General features: G+C 48.8%; 1 protein-coding gene across 3 annotated transcripts in view; it reads left to right on the top strand.

Annotated features, from left to right (window-relative positions):
• etfa (electron transfer flavoprotein subunit alpha) overlaps positions 1-15,068 on the top strand; it is a 64,878-nt gene that overhangs the window by 11,920 nt on the left and 37,890 nt on the right. For all 3 annotated transcript variants that reach the window (XM_072492789.1, XM_072492791.1, XM_072492790.1), the window contains exons 3-5: positions 142-223; positions 8,255-8,337; positions 11,631-11,730. In XM_072492789.1, coding sequence (XP_072348890.1) covers positions 142-223; positions 8,255-8,337; positions 11,631-11,730 — 265 coding nt within the window. The remainder of the gene's footprint in view (positions 1-141; positions 224-8,254; positions 8,338-11,630; positions 11,731-15,068) is intronic.

A 15,068-nucleotide genomic window follows, 5' to 3' on the forward strand; every position in this document is an offset into this window, starting at 1 on the left:
GGTACAGGGATGATGGTCGTCTATATAACACAGCTGTGCTCTAAAATACGGCCCAGGGATTGTTTGCATACTTCTCTTGGCAATTTGCCTTGTTTCTCTGGGCCTCTTGTTTCAAAGCTGACATTTGCTTCTTTGTTACAGGTAGTGGAAGAGGTCAGCAAAGTGCAGGGTGTGAAGAAGATTCTAGTGGCCGAGAATGACACGTTCAAAGGTTTTCTAGCAGGTGGGCATAGACACTACAGTCTGTTAGTTTCTCTTAATGCAGATGCTGCTGGATCTGCTGGGTATTTGCAGTATTTTCTGGTTTTGTTTCAGATTTCCAGCATCCACGGTATTTTACTTGTGTGATACTACGTTTGCGTTTGATTTTATTTTTAAAAATGGGTTGGGTCAGCGTGGCGCAGTGGGTAGCACTGCTGCCTCACGGCACCGAGGCCCCGGGTCACTGTCCGTGTGGAGCTTGCACATTTTCCCCATGTCTGCGATGGTTCCACCCACACAACCCAAAAAGATGTGCAGGGTAGGTGGATCGGCCACGTTAAATTGCCCCTTAATTGGGAAAATAAAAATAATTGGGTCCTCTAAATTTTAAAAAAAGAAAGAAATGGGCTGGGTACTAATGAACTTTACCTACTGCAACTCGGAAATCTGGGGACAGGTCATTCGCTCTACATTAAAGTGTAACGAGAGTAAGATGGATATGTGACCATTTTCTCTTTGGCAAGATACTTAAAACAAAATTGTTGCACTCCCTCAACATTCCCCATGTGGAATATGTTTAGAGTACATTGTGCAATGGATGATCTTGTACAACCTTTTCAGAAGTACTGGTGTTTAATGTTGTAAGGCTGTAAGTTACAAGGAAGTAGTCGCAAAGATGAACTTTTTTATTTACTGGAGAAAGGAGGTTTGTAGGGCAATGGTTCAAGAAGACGACTTCTGGTTGCGGCTATGCAGAGCTAAGTCGCACGTTCGGCAACTCCCGCTTGGAACGGACTTTTCGGCTCTTTTCAGGGCCCCCAACAGCATTTTTCCGACATTTCCCGGTGTGAGAAGAAGATTGCAATATTCCCCCGACAGTGTATGGCTTGGACCAGGAGCGGGGCGACTAAAAAAGTGGTGGTGAACCCGAAGAAAGTGCGAGGGAAGACGTGCAAGATGGCGGCGGGCAGGGACCAGGCAGCATGGATGCAGTGGGTGCAGGAGCAGCAGGAGGCTATCCAGCGCTGCTTCAGGGAGATCAAAGCGGACCTGCTGGAGCCAATGAAGGCTTCTATCGACAAGCTGCTGGAGACCCAGACGGCCCAGGGGGTGGTCCGCGAGGTCCGACAAAAGATCTCCGACAACGAGGACGAGATCTTAGGCCTTGCGGTAAAGATGGAGGCGCACGAGGCGCTCCACAAGAAATGGCTGGAGCGGTTCGAGGAGATGGAGAATCGGTCGAGGCAGAAGAATTTGCGGATCCTGGGCCTCCAGGAGGGGCTGGAGGGGTCGGATATGGGGGCCTATGTGGTCACCATGTTAAACTCGCTGATGGGAGCGGGGTCCTTCCAGGGGCCCCTGGAGCTGGAAGGGGCCCATAGAGTGCTGGCGAGGAGGCCCAAGGCTAACGAGCTGTCGCGGGCGGTGCTGGTGCGGTTTCATCAGTTCGCTGATCGGGAGTGCGTGCTCAGGTGGGCCAAGAAAGAGAGGAGCAACAGGTGGGAGAACGCGGAGGTTCGAATATATCAGGACTGGAGTGCGGAGGTGGCGAAGAACAGGGCCGGGTACAACCGGGCGAAGGCGGTGCTGCACAGGAAGGGGGTGAAGTTTGGCATGCTGCAGCCGGCGCGACTGTGGGTTACCTACAAGGACCGGCACCATTATTTTGAGTCACCGGAGGAGGCGTGGGCCTTTGTTCAGGCCACGAAGTTGGACACAAACTGGGATGGGTGGTCTGGGATTGCTGTTGGTGTGTTACATTTTGAGGGGGGGTTCTTTGCTCTTGTTTCTTTTTGGTTTTGTGTGGGTGGTTAGGGTGGGTTGGGCACTGTTTTGGTTGGGTCTGTCGGGTGGGCTCTTGGAGGGGGGGGAAGTAAATGGAGTAGGGGTGGATGGCTGGTAGGGGGGGTGGTGCCCCGCGGGGGAGGGTGAGGCCCGGGTCGGGGGTGAGGGTACTGGGCCTGTATAAGGAGCTGCGTCAGAGGTGGCGGGGCTGGGCAGGTGGAAAGCGCGGGCTTTTCCCGTGGTGAAGGCTGGAGGGGCTGGGGCGGGGAAGAGAGGGTTGTTTCCTGCGCTTGGGATGGAAGGGGGAGGCGGAGAGCCTGCTGATGGGTAATGGAGGAGGAGCGTATGTCCCACAATGGGAGGAGTCGAAGGAGGCGGGAGTGGCCGGGGTCAGCAGGAGTCAGCTGACTTGCGGCAGTGCAATGGGGGGAGCAAAGCAGCTAGGAGGTGTCCTAGCTTTTGGCGGGGGGGGTGGAACCGGGTTGCTGCTGGTATGGTCAAGGGGGAGCTGGAGCGAGTAGAGGGGGTTGGCACGGGGGTCTGCCGCCGTGGGGAACGGGCCGGGCGTGGGGTGCGGGCGCGTAGCTGGCCGGGGAGGGGGGGGGCGGGTAGCCCACTGATCCGGCTGATAACCTGGAATGTAAGGGGACTGAACGGGCCGGTCAAGCGGGCCCGGGTGTTCGCGCACCTGAAGGGGCTGAAGGCGGATGTGGTCATGCTCCAGGAGACACACCTGAAGGTGGCAGACCAGGTAAGATTGAGGAAGGGGTGGGGGTAGGTCAGGTGTTTCATTCGGGGCTGGATGCCGAAAATCGGGGGGTGGCGATCTTGGTGGGAAAGAGGGTGTCGTTCGAGGCATCGAGCATTGTGGCAGACAATGGCAGCAGGCACGTAATGGTAAGTGGTAAGCTGCAAGGGGAGAGGGTGGTGCTGGTCAATGTGTATGCCCCGAACTGGGACAACGCGGGTTTCATGCGGCGCATGTTGGGTCGGATCCCGGACTTGGAAGTGGGGGCCTGATAATGGGGGGGGTACTTTAACGCTCCAGGTCTAGGACGGGTAGGAAGCCGGCGGCGGCTAAAGTGCTGAGGGTGTTTATGGACAAGATGGGAGGGGTGGACCCTTGGAGATTTGCAAGGCCGGGGAATTTTCATTCTTCTCGCATGTTCATAAGGCTTATTCCCGGATCGACTTTTTTATTATGAGTAGGGCGCTGATAGCGAGAGTAGAGGATACCGAGTACTCGGCGATAGCCATTTTGGATCATGCACCGCATTGGGTAGACCTAGAGCTGGGGGAGGAGAGGGACCAGCGGCCGTTGTGGCGCTTGGAGGTGGGGCTGTTGGCAGACGAGGAGGTGAATGAGCAGGTCCGAGGAAGCATAGAGAGTTACCTGGAGGCCAATGATAACGGGGAGGTCTGAGTGGGGATGGTATGGGAGGCGCTGAAGGCGGTGGTTAGGGGAGAGCTGATCTCCATTAGGGCCCACAAGGAGAGGAGAGAGCAGAGGGAGAGGCTGGTGAGGGAGATGGTGAGGGTAGGCAGGAGGTATGCGGAGGTGCCTGAGGAGGGACTGTTGAGGGAGAGGCGTAGCCTCCAGGCTGAATTCGACCTGTTGACCACCAGGAAGGCGGAGGTGCAGTGGAGGAAGGCCCAGGGGGCGATTTATGAGTATGGGGAAAAGGCAAGCCGGATGCTGGCGCATCAGCTTCGGAAGCGGGACGCAGCTAGGGAGATCGGGGGAGTTAAGGATAGAGGAGGGAGTGTGGTGCTGAGTGGGGTTGGCATCAATGGGGTCTTCAGGGACTTTTATGAGGAACTGTATCGGTCCGAGCCCCCCCTGGAGGAGGGAGGGATGGGCCATTTTCTGGACCAATTGAGGTTTCCGAAGGTGGCGGAGAGACTGGTGGCAGGATTGGGGGCCCTGATTGGGCTGGAGGAGCTGGCCAAAGGGATAGGGAGCATGCAGGCGGGGAAGGCACCGGGGCCGGATGGTTTCTCGGTCGAATTCTACAAAAAATATGTGGACCTGTTGGGCCCGTTGCTAGTTAGGACCTTCAATGAGGCAAGGGAGGGGGGGGCTTTGCCCCCGACGACGTCCTGGGCACTGATCTCCTTGATCCTGAAACGAGACAAGGATCCCCTGCAGTGTGGTTCTTACAGGTCGATTTCGTTGTTAAACGTAGATGCCAAGGTGCTGGCGAAGGTCTTAGCCACGAGGATTGAGGATTGTGTGCCGCAGGTGATCCACGAAGACCAGACTGGGTTCCAGAAGGGGAGGCAGTTGAACGCGAATGTGCGGAGGCTCCTGAACGTTATTATGATGCCGGCGAGGGAGGGGGAGGCAGGATAGTGGTGGCGATGGACGCTGAGAAGGCCTTCGATAGGGTAGAGTGGGGGTACTTGTGGGAGGTGCTGAAGAGATTCGGGTTCGGGGAGGGGTTTGTCAGGTGGATTAGGCTGTTGTACGAAGTCCCAATGGCGAGTGTGGCCACGAACAAGAGGAGGCCTGAGTACTTTTGGTTGCATCGTGGGACGAGGCAGGGGTGTCCCCTGTCCCCCCTGCTCTTCGCACTGGCGATTGAACCCCTGTCTATGGCACTGATAGAGTCGAGGAACTGGAGGGGGTTGGTGCGGGGTGGGGAGGAGCATAGGGTGTCGCTCTATGCGGATGACTTGCTGCTATATGTGGCGGACCCGGTGGAGGGAATGCCAGAGGTAATGAGGATCCTCAGGGAGTTCAGGGATTTCTCAGGGTACAAGCTCAACATGGGGAAGAGCGAGTTGTTCGTGGTTCACCCAGGGGACCAGGAGAGAGGGGGATTGGCGAGCTCCCACTAAAAAGGGCGGAGAGGAGCTTCAGGTATTTGGGGGTCCAGGTGACCAGGAGCTGGGAGGCCCTGCATATAGACTTAATTTCACGAGGCTAGTGGAGCAAATGGACGAGGAGTTCATGAGGTGGGACGCGTTGCCGCTGTCCCTGGCGGGTAGGGTGCAGTCAGTTAATATGACGGTGCTCCCAAGGTTTTTGTTTCTGTTCCAGTGCCTCCCCATTCTTATCCCGAAGGCCTTCTTCAGGCGGGTCAACAGGAGCATAACGGGGCTTGTGTGGCCGCGAGGGACTCCGAGGTTGAGAAGGGTGTTCCTGGAGCGGAGTAGGGATGGGGGGGAGCTGGCACTGCCCAACCTCTGTGGGTACTACTGGGCCGCCTATGTGGCGATGGTGCGCAAGTGGGTGATGGAGGGGGAGGGGGCTGCATGGTAGAGGCTGGAGACGGCGTCTTGTGAGGGTATGAGTCTGGAGGCGCTGGCAACGACGCCGCTGCCACTGCCTCCAATGAGGTATACCACGAGCCCGGTAGTGGCGGCTAGCCTCAAAATAAGGGGGCAGTGGAGGCGGCACGGGGGGGAAGTAGGGTCCTCGGTGTGGACCCCAATACGGGGGAACCACCGGTTTGTCCCAGGGAGAATGGATGGAGGGTTTTCGAGGTGGCACAGGGCAGGGATAAGAAGGTTGGGGGACCTGTTTGTGGTTGGGAAGTTTGTGAGCCTGGGTGAGCTGGAGGAGAAGTATGGGCTCACCCCGGGGAACACCTTTAGGTATTTACAGGTAAGGGCGTTTGCCAGGCGACAAGTGGTGGAATTCCCGCGGCTGCTGCCACACACAGGACAGGGTGCTCTCGGGGGGGGGGGGGGGGTACGGTGTCGGGGGTGGTAGGATCCAGCGTCAAACCGGGCTGGGGGCTCGCAATATTTGGGGTTGCAGGGGAGCCGGGAGTGCAGGAGGCGAAAGAGCCCGGTATTCTGGCCTTTGCGTCCCTGGTAGCCCGGCGAAGGATTCTTCAGTGGAATGTTGTGAGATCCCCAAGCATGGAATCCTGGATCAACGATATGGCAGGGTTCATTAAATTGGAGAGGGTGAAATTTGCCTAAAGGGGATCTTCAGGTGGTGGCAACCGTTTTTGGACTTCCTGACAGAACGGTAGGCAATGGTCAGCAGCAGCAACACTGGGAGATCTGAGTGGGTGTATATATTTGCTATGTTTGCTTTGTGTTAATTTGGGGTGTTAATTTATTATTTATGTAAAGGGGGGAGGGGGGCGCGGGGGTTGTTTTATTTTCTTCTGTATTTAATTCTATTGGGTTCCTTCTTCATTTTGTTGTTGATATTTTGTGAAAACCTCAATAACATTTTTTTAAAAAATGGTTCAAGATGGCAGCTCACCACCACTTTCTGAAGGGCAACTAGAGATGAGTATTAAATTCCAGGCAAGCCAGCGACACACACATCCCTTGAATGAATAATAAAACAAGTTTAATTTCTTTCAAACTCCTATATAACTAAGCAACACAGTATTTGGAATTGTAACTGCAACTGGGCTATGCTGATACAAAATTCACTGACTGTGAAAAAGGAGATTACAAGAGAATTTGGTTTCCACTGTTTCCGGACATGTTGGTTAATATGTAAAACAGAAAACCCAGTTATTGCTGAGTAGATTAATTCTTTAAAAAAAGAATTGCTTAATAAATGTCTGGTTGAAAATGGGCTTGAAGGTTTTAGAACTTTTTTTCCCGATGTTATGTGTTGAATGACTTTTTGTTCAGTTGCTTTCTTGCAAAGTTGTTTTTGTACTGCCCCTGTGTAATGAGTGTGTGCTTTTAAATGACCCTGCCTGAAATTTATTATTGGATGTCATAACTGGTGGTGGCAGCTTTCTGTCTCATAAGACAATGGTTGGCATTGTGGTGAGCAACTCTTGTGTTAAGCACGGCTTGCTGTGGTTCAGGAACCCACTTGAGCCTGGCAGTGTCTGCAGCGGAAGACAGTGGGCTGAGACGCTGCACTGTTCGCTGGCCTCTTGTTTTCTCTGCGCCCTCTTCTCTGCCAGCTGAGCTTTTCGTTTCTGCTCTTCCTCTTTCAATACCTTTCCAGTCAGCCTTGAGGTCACAATCAACAGAGACTGTCTCCCAGTTTTCAATGACAATGTCCGCTATCTTGACATCTTATTTTCAGGTGTCCTTGTAGCGGAGATGTGGACACCCAGGAGGTCGTGACCTAATGGCCAAGTCGCTGTACAGAAAATCGTTTGGGTGTATGGCTGTCACTCATCTAATGAATGTGGCTGAGCCAGTGCAGATGTTGTTGGTTTAGCAATGAGTGTATACTGATGGAATTAACACGCTCCAGGACTTCAGCTGATGCCCATGTCCTGCCAAGAGATGCTGAAGATATGCCTGAGACAGTGAAGGTGGAAACTGTTCAGTCTTTTCTCCTGCCCAGCATGTGTTGTCGAGGTCTCACCACAGTCGAGCTGTGCACTCAGGACATAGGATTGGTAGCCTCACAGTTTGGTGTTCTTGATCAGGTTGCTATTGTTCCATACTCTTTCACTCAGCTTGGACATAACAGTTGCAACTTTTGCAATGTGTGTGTTGATTTCAGTGCCAAGTAATACACTAATGGTTGTGGAGCCTCAAGATGTGAAGCTATCAACAACCTCCAGTGTCACATTGTCATTGCTGATAGATGGTGGCATGGCAACTTCCTGGACAATGACATTTGTCTTCCTGATGCTGATGGTCCAGCCAAACTCTTCCCAGGCGTGTGAGAGACTGTCCATTTGTGGCTGCAGGTATTCTTCAGCATGGAATGTTACTGCAGCATTGTCAGCCTAGAGCAACTCTCTGATGAGGATTTGGCACACCTTTCTCTTGGCTCTCGGGCAGCCAAGGCTGAACAGTTTTCTGTCAGTTCTGTATGTAAGTAGACATCCTCTGTATATGACCTGAAGTGGAGATGCCGGCGTTGGACTGGGGTGAGCACAGTAAGAAGTCTTACAACACCAGGTTAAAGTCCAACAGGTTTGTTTTGATGTGACATCAAAACAAACCTGTTGGACTTTAACCTGGTGTTGTAAGACTTCTTACTATGACCTGAAGGCATAAGAATAAATGAACATCCTGATAACACATACTGTACATTTAAGTATTTCCTATCATGTCATAAATCTATCCACCATAGCATTAGATAGCAGGCATGTGACAAAACTCTACAACAGCAGCAAAGACAGAAGAGGAACCAAATGAATAGAAGACTAGAAAGTTTCTTAAGATGTGGAGACATGTGCTAGACTCCATTTTATTTCCTATGTGAACATTTCTTGCTTTGCTTCATGGTGCTCATAATTTAGTGTATTTTCTGACATGCAGGTTTTCTATCCCATGATTTGTATTTTTAATGTTCTACTTTCTGTATCATTGACAGAGGAGCTGACGCCGCTGGTGCTGGCTACACATAAACAATTTAAGTTCACACACATATGTGCAGGAGCTTCTGCCTTTGGAAAGGTGAGTTAGCGAGACATTACATAGAATTTACACAGACAGGCCATTTGGCCCAGTAAGTCAATGCCACGGAAATAATTGTGCCAGGAGAAATACTCTTTCCAAAGTATCAAACAAAACATTGCCTTTCAAACAAAAACTGGGTGGCATGGCAGCGCAGTGGTTAGCACTGCTGCCTATGGCGCTGAGGACCCGGGTTCGATCCCGGCTCTGGGTCACTGTCCGTGTGGAGTTTCCACATTCTCCCTGTGTCTGCGTGGGTTTCACCCCCATAACCTGAAGATGTGCAGGTTGGGTGGATTGGCCATGCTAAACTGCCCCTTAATTGGAAAAAAGAATAATTGATTACTCTAAATTTATTTTCAAAAACCTGAGTTACTTACCAGACGGTTTAGTTTTTGTAACATTGCATGCCAGTTTTGGGGCTTAAACTGTGCATTATTTAATTTCGGAATCCAGTGGATTGCCAAGTTTGTCTATTCCTTATAATTTAAGTAAAGTGGCCTTGTATACTCCTGAGCAATTTCTCCATGAGGACGTTAGATTAATTGCTCCATAATTCTGTGCATTTTTGAACAAAGAGATTTAAATCCGTTATCCTATAGAGTAACCGTTTCTTCCACCACATGCATGTGCATTGAGTGTTAGAGGGGTATGGGTTCTTTTGGTGAGTGAACTAAACCAAATAAACTGTTACCATTGCATATTTAGTCCATTCAATGGCATGTTTTTCCTTTTACTTTGATCTTAACTGTCAGGTGATAAGATCAAATGCAGCACTCCTAAACTAGCAAAACCTAACATTCAACAAATTCAGCAAAAATTGGGGATTGGACTTTACAGTAACCTGTTTAACTCAGCAACTTCTTATCCTAACTAGTTGAATCCCCCCCCCCCCCCCCCTCCCCCCGTTCCATATTGAAAAGGTCCTGGCACTTATTGCTTGTCATTTGCTAATTTAATAACATTGAAGCAATGCACTTGGTGCTTATTGTCATATATGTACCTATTTGTATGTGACTTTAATCTTTATGAAGAAGAAATATCAGTATGGGGGACTGAATGAAAACAAAAGTATTTTCCACGGGATAAATAGAAGTTAATCTGTTCCGACTGGGTCCATTGCTGAGTTAGGTAAAGAGGGCTCTGGGGAAAGAGCAGGGTAGTGACATTAATTGGATAACTTTACTAAAGACCCAGTACAGACATGATGGACCGAAAGGCTTTTGTGTGCTGTAAGATTCTGATTCTACAAGATAGAACCGAATCACAGACATTTATGGCACAGAAGGCGGGCATTCGGTCCATCTGTATCTGCTGGTCAACAAAGAACTATCCCTGTTCCACCCTCCAGCTCTTGGGACTGTAGCACTATGGCCTATCCAGCAAGGTAGCATAGTGGTTAGCACTATGGCTTCACAGCGCCAGGGTCCCAGGTTCAATTCCCGGCTTGGGTCAGTGTCTGTGTCGAGTCTGCTCGTTCTCCCGTGTCTGTGCGAGTTTCCTCCGGATGCTCCAGTTTCTTCCCACAAGTCCCGAAAGACGTGCTTGTTAGGTGAATTGGACATTCTGAATTCTCCCTCGGTGCACCCGAACAGGTGGCGGAATGTGGCGACTAGGGGCTTTTCACAGTAACTTCATTGTAGTGTTAATGTAAGCCTACCTGTGACAACAAAGATTATTATTATTTTTTATTTAAATGCGATTCTGGTTTCTGCCTCTGTACTACCTTTTCCAGCAATGAATTCCAGGCCCCTACCATCCTCTGCGTGAGAAACCTTCTCAATTGCTCTCTGATCCTCCTACCAATTACTTTAGCCGCTGATCTGACAGATGCTTGCGGAAAAGAAAAAGGCACTCTCGCTCATATAGGGAGAAATTTTATGTTGCACATGGTTGATCAGGCCCTCTAGTTCTTTAACCGAGCCACTTGAATTGCTATAACACTTCCTGTAGCGTTTTCCTGCAATACTTCATCTTGTCTTGGAGCTGTCAACTCACTGGCTTAATGGCATCCCAATTGAGTTACAGTGCATTACACAGTTCATTATATTTCATAAGTTGTATTTTATTGAATTAGTTCTGCCCTTCTCCCTCGACGTATTCCATCATTTTCTGTGTTTCCCAGCAATATCCTAATTAACTGCCCTTTTCCCACCTGAAAATTACTTTGTGCTCCGGTTTCCAACGTAACACTTCTAATGTTCCGCAAAGGAAGCGGAGAGTAAACTGAAATTGCATATTTTTTAAGAATACAAAACAGGTGTGGACATCAAGAACAAAATGAAAGTACAATGTATTGAGAATTTAGTAAATGGAAACAAAGATGGATGTGTGTGTATTTTGTGACTCAGTAAACACAACGGCAACATTTTGCTTCAAAGACCACACATTACAAAGAAAAATAATTTGTTAATAGCTTCCTGATAAAGGTCTACTCAACAGTAAGAATCAGCATGTCAGAGAAAAGAAGGTTGTGAGTACTGTTATGTGGACTAAGATGGCAGTTGTTTTCCACACAGCAAGATCCCATTAACAACAATGCCCAGCTAATTAGTGCTATTGATTCAGGGCTGCGCGCTGTCCAGGGATATAGAGTGGAATTAGATAATGGATTCCTTCTACCGCGAGGGCAATCTGTTGGGAAATGGTGGACACTCCATTTGGGATTGGAGGGGGGGTGAGGGAGGAGGAGGTAGGGAGGGAAGAGGAGGGAGGATGAGGAGAGGGAAGGGGGGGAGGGAGGAAGGAGGTGGGAGGGAGGATGGACGGGAGGGAGGAAGGAGGGGAAGGAGGAAGGAAGGAGGGGAGGGGGTAGAGGATGGGGTGGCTGGAGACCCGGGTGAATTCAGTTAATAAAAAGTCTGGAGTATAAAGCTAGTCTCTGTAATGGTGACCACAAAACTATCGTTGATTGTCATAGAAGGAAAACCCATCTGGTTCACTAATGCCCTTTGGGAAGCAAATCTGTCCTTACTCAGTCTCGCCTACATGTGACTCCGGACCCACAACAATGTGGTTAACTCTTAACTGCCCTCTGAAATACCCTAAGTAGCCATTAGGTTCAAGGGCAGTTGGCGATGGGCAACAAATGCTGGTCTTTGCATTGACGCCTACATCCCAAAAAATAAACTAGGTTGAGACATGTTGTTTTCCCACCAGCAGTTGTTGTGCTTGTATGTCCCTGTAATAAAAAATGTAACCAAATAAATTTCATTTGACTTTAAAAAAAACCCACTGTTGATTATTGTACTTAATTCGGAAAGTTTATTTTCAACTTTCCATTTGTTTTGCAGAATCTTATACCTAGAATAGCTGCTAAACTTGATGTTGCCGCCATCTCTGACATCACTGAAATTAAATCCCCAGATACATTTGTACGAACTATCTACGCAGGTAGGTACAAGGTGCACACAGTCACTGAGATGATGCTTCAAGGGTACAAATGACTTGCAATTAGTTAGTACGTTTTTTTACTGAATGTAAAATCTAACCATTTTCTTTTGAAGTGCTTTGAGCTATTTGTGTTCTCGTGCAGTATAGAAAGGAATCTGGCATGGAACCAAAGAAACATACACTTAACTTTCATCTGCTCCGCAGACCCCTTTATTTACCTTAAAATTGTAGCAATGGCCTGGGAGCAGCTGTCATTAGTTACTTTCACTGCGAAATCTAGGCTGATGTGTTTCGTACCACATTTGGCACAGCAACGTACATCACCACTACCATGTATACAGTGAAACTTCCTAACGCACGTTCAAAACATACATGGAGGGAGCTGTTTGTTCTTCAGATCAGGGACCGGGATGTTCGAGAATGGAACTGAAGGTGAGGTCAACTGTCAGTCCCAGCCGGGGAGATTCCATCACTGAAGCGAAGAAGAATTGTTAAGACATCCAATAATTTGGCACTCTGGGTGTGGGGTGCCGAATCCCTCCCCCAATACAATAAGGGGAACCTCCCATAGATGACCCGACTGGACCAGGATTTATAACAACACACTGCTCACTCAGATGAAAAGAACAAAAATTCCCTAAGGGAAGAACGGCCGAGCTGACCTAGGAATATTAGCCACTGCCCACCATCACAAGGAGGATGTAAATGGATATAACAGCGCTGCCTTAACAGAGACACAAACACTTCTTCTACATGGAAAATCCAACCGCAATGAAGAGGACATTCTGGAGACCACCATGTAAGACCACTTAGAGGAGACTACCTAACTCCTCCGTCAAACTTACCTCCACACATGGGAAGGGCTCCAACAATGTAGAGGCATGGTGTGATGAATGTAAGAAATTGTCATATTTTATATTTTTGCAGTAATGTTATTAAACCCTGGGTTAAAATGCATACAGACAGTATGACTGCTAGAACGGTCATTAAGGTGGTGTAAAAGTCAGGTAATCATTGATTTGCAGGTGAAGTGTTCTCCTAATAGATCTTGAGATCCATTTACTTGTTTACAGATAGCTAGCTGATAATATTAAACATATTATTTACGTTTGAAGGACATTTGGAATGTAGGTAATTTATGAAGGGTGTTGTGTTTGGTCCTGGCTAAACAAGTCGAGGGACATATTGTAAGAAGAGACCAAATGAATGCCTTATGCTTCGGGTACAGATGATGTAGTTGATGGTTGGAGCCAGGTCTGTCTGGAAAGGTTGTTGGTCCTAGAACATACATTTGAACAGAGGTGTTTCAGTTTGGTCCTGAGAGGTGCTCTCTCCAAAGAACCACAAAGTCACAGCAAAAAGCAAGTGGAAACCTGGTTTTTAACAATATTCATGAGTGGTACTTAAAATATATTGATTTGCTTAATTGGAATATAGTGGCATGTTTAGGAAGTAAGTTAAGGTTTTCTCTTTTACTGAAGAACTGTTGTAACTGTTAACTGTAAATATATTTCTTTGTTGCTAATGTGGTTAATTCTGTGTTTAAATTAAAGTGTGTTTTAACATAAAAGATAGCTATGGGTCTGTGTTATCACTCCTGTTGTGTAGTTGGTTCTTGTCTGGGATCCTAACAATGACAAGCAGTCTCTCTCTTCACAAACCAGTCAAGGATTGACCAAACCTACCCTGGCGTGCACCACCACTCAATTCCTCCTATTCTAATTCAGAAGAAAGAAGATTTTTAAAAAAAAACCTTTAACCGCGAGGAAAAGTCAGAAGGAATTCAGTCCACCCCAAGATATGTAATGTGTCTGGGCCATCGAAGGAGACAAGCATGGATTCTTAAATTCAAAATAACAAAGAACAAATTAAAGACCCGGTACAGTTAGCTCCAACTGGAGGACTATCCTCAGTCTCAGTGAGGACTTACCGAACCGTACCACCCAACTCGACACCAACCAACCACCCTGCCATTGCTCCTCTCATCTTCATTATAAACGAGATAAGGGGTGTCCAAAATGCACTCCCTTCCCATAACTACAAGGATTACGCACATAATTTTAAAAACAGGAGTAAAACTGTGCACAGACCACTTTTGGCTCAATGTGATTTTTGATAGAACAGGAAGAAAGGAAACTCGCCCTCGCGCTCACACTTCGCCCGAGAAAAGGCAACAATCAGCAGCATAATCAGAAGGGTGTAATATCAGGATTATTGACGGATTTCAGGATAATAACACCATATATGTTGCTCGAAAAGGCCAAAGCTACGACAGGATCATAGAGCACTCGGGATCTCTCGAGGATACAAACGAACAAAGCACCTTCACTTCCACCATAGAATCATAGAATTTACAGTGCAGAAGGAGGCCATTCGGCCCATCAAGTCTGCACCGGCTCTTGGAAAGAGCACCCTACCCAAGCCTACACCACCCTATCCCCATAACCAAGTAACCCCACTCAACCAACCCTAAGGGCAATTTTGGACACTAAGGGCAATTTATCACGGCCAATCCACCTAACCTGCACATCTTTGGACTGTGGGAGGAAACCGGAGCACCCGGAAGAAACCCATGCACACACGGGGAGAACGTGCAGACTCCGCACAGACAGTGACCCAGCCGGGAATCTAACCGGGGACCCTGGAGCTGTGAAGCAATTATGCTAACCACTATGCTACCGTGCTGCCCATGTCGCAGCTCCGATGCCCAAGCGACCCATAGTCTAGACTCCGGCCGGGGTGGGGGGTGGTGGGATGACTTGACACAATTGGCCACCTCAAACCCCTCATGACGAGCATCGAGACAGACTAATATAAAGCCAGTGGTTGGAGGGCCCGACCGATCCCAACTCTCGAATACACTGTGCTCTATTGAACCTGTTACGCCCAGCCTCCAGATCAAGATTACTAAAGCAAGGCGGCCAATTGTCATTCAACCAGGAACCCGCTTTCTATTTCTTGCCAGGGACCTGGCTCACGGATAATCCTTGTCTGACCCCTACTTCCTGAGCTCGTTAGGATAGACGACACACATGGAGCGGGATCTCAGTGAATCGAAGGCGGGCCTTTACCCAGGGTAAGTACTCAATTGAATACAAGGGTTCTCTCCTGCGCCTCTCCAAGGATACCTTGCATTCCTCAAAGTGAGCTCCAAAGATCTGCACCATGGAGCCGAGATCCTCATCAATGGCGGCCGTGATCACAATGCACGCAGCACAGCCGGGGCGATGTCCCGTTCACCAGCAACAATGCCATTGCAAGCTGGGCCCCACCCTGACATGGGTGGCATAGTGGTTAGCTGCATCATAGCGCCAGGAATCCGACCTTGGGTCACTGTC

This window comes from Scyliorhinus torazame, chromosome 30 (assembly GCF_047496885.1).
Source record: "Scyliorhinus torazame isolate Kashiwa2021f chromosome 30, sScyTor2.1, whole genome shotgun sequence".
NCBI classification, from domain to species: Eukaryota; Metazoa; Chordata; class Chondrichthyes; order Carcharhiniformes; family Scyliorhinidae; genus Scyliorhinus; species Scyliorhinus torazame.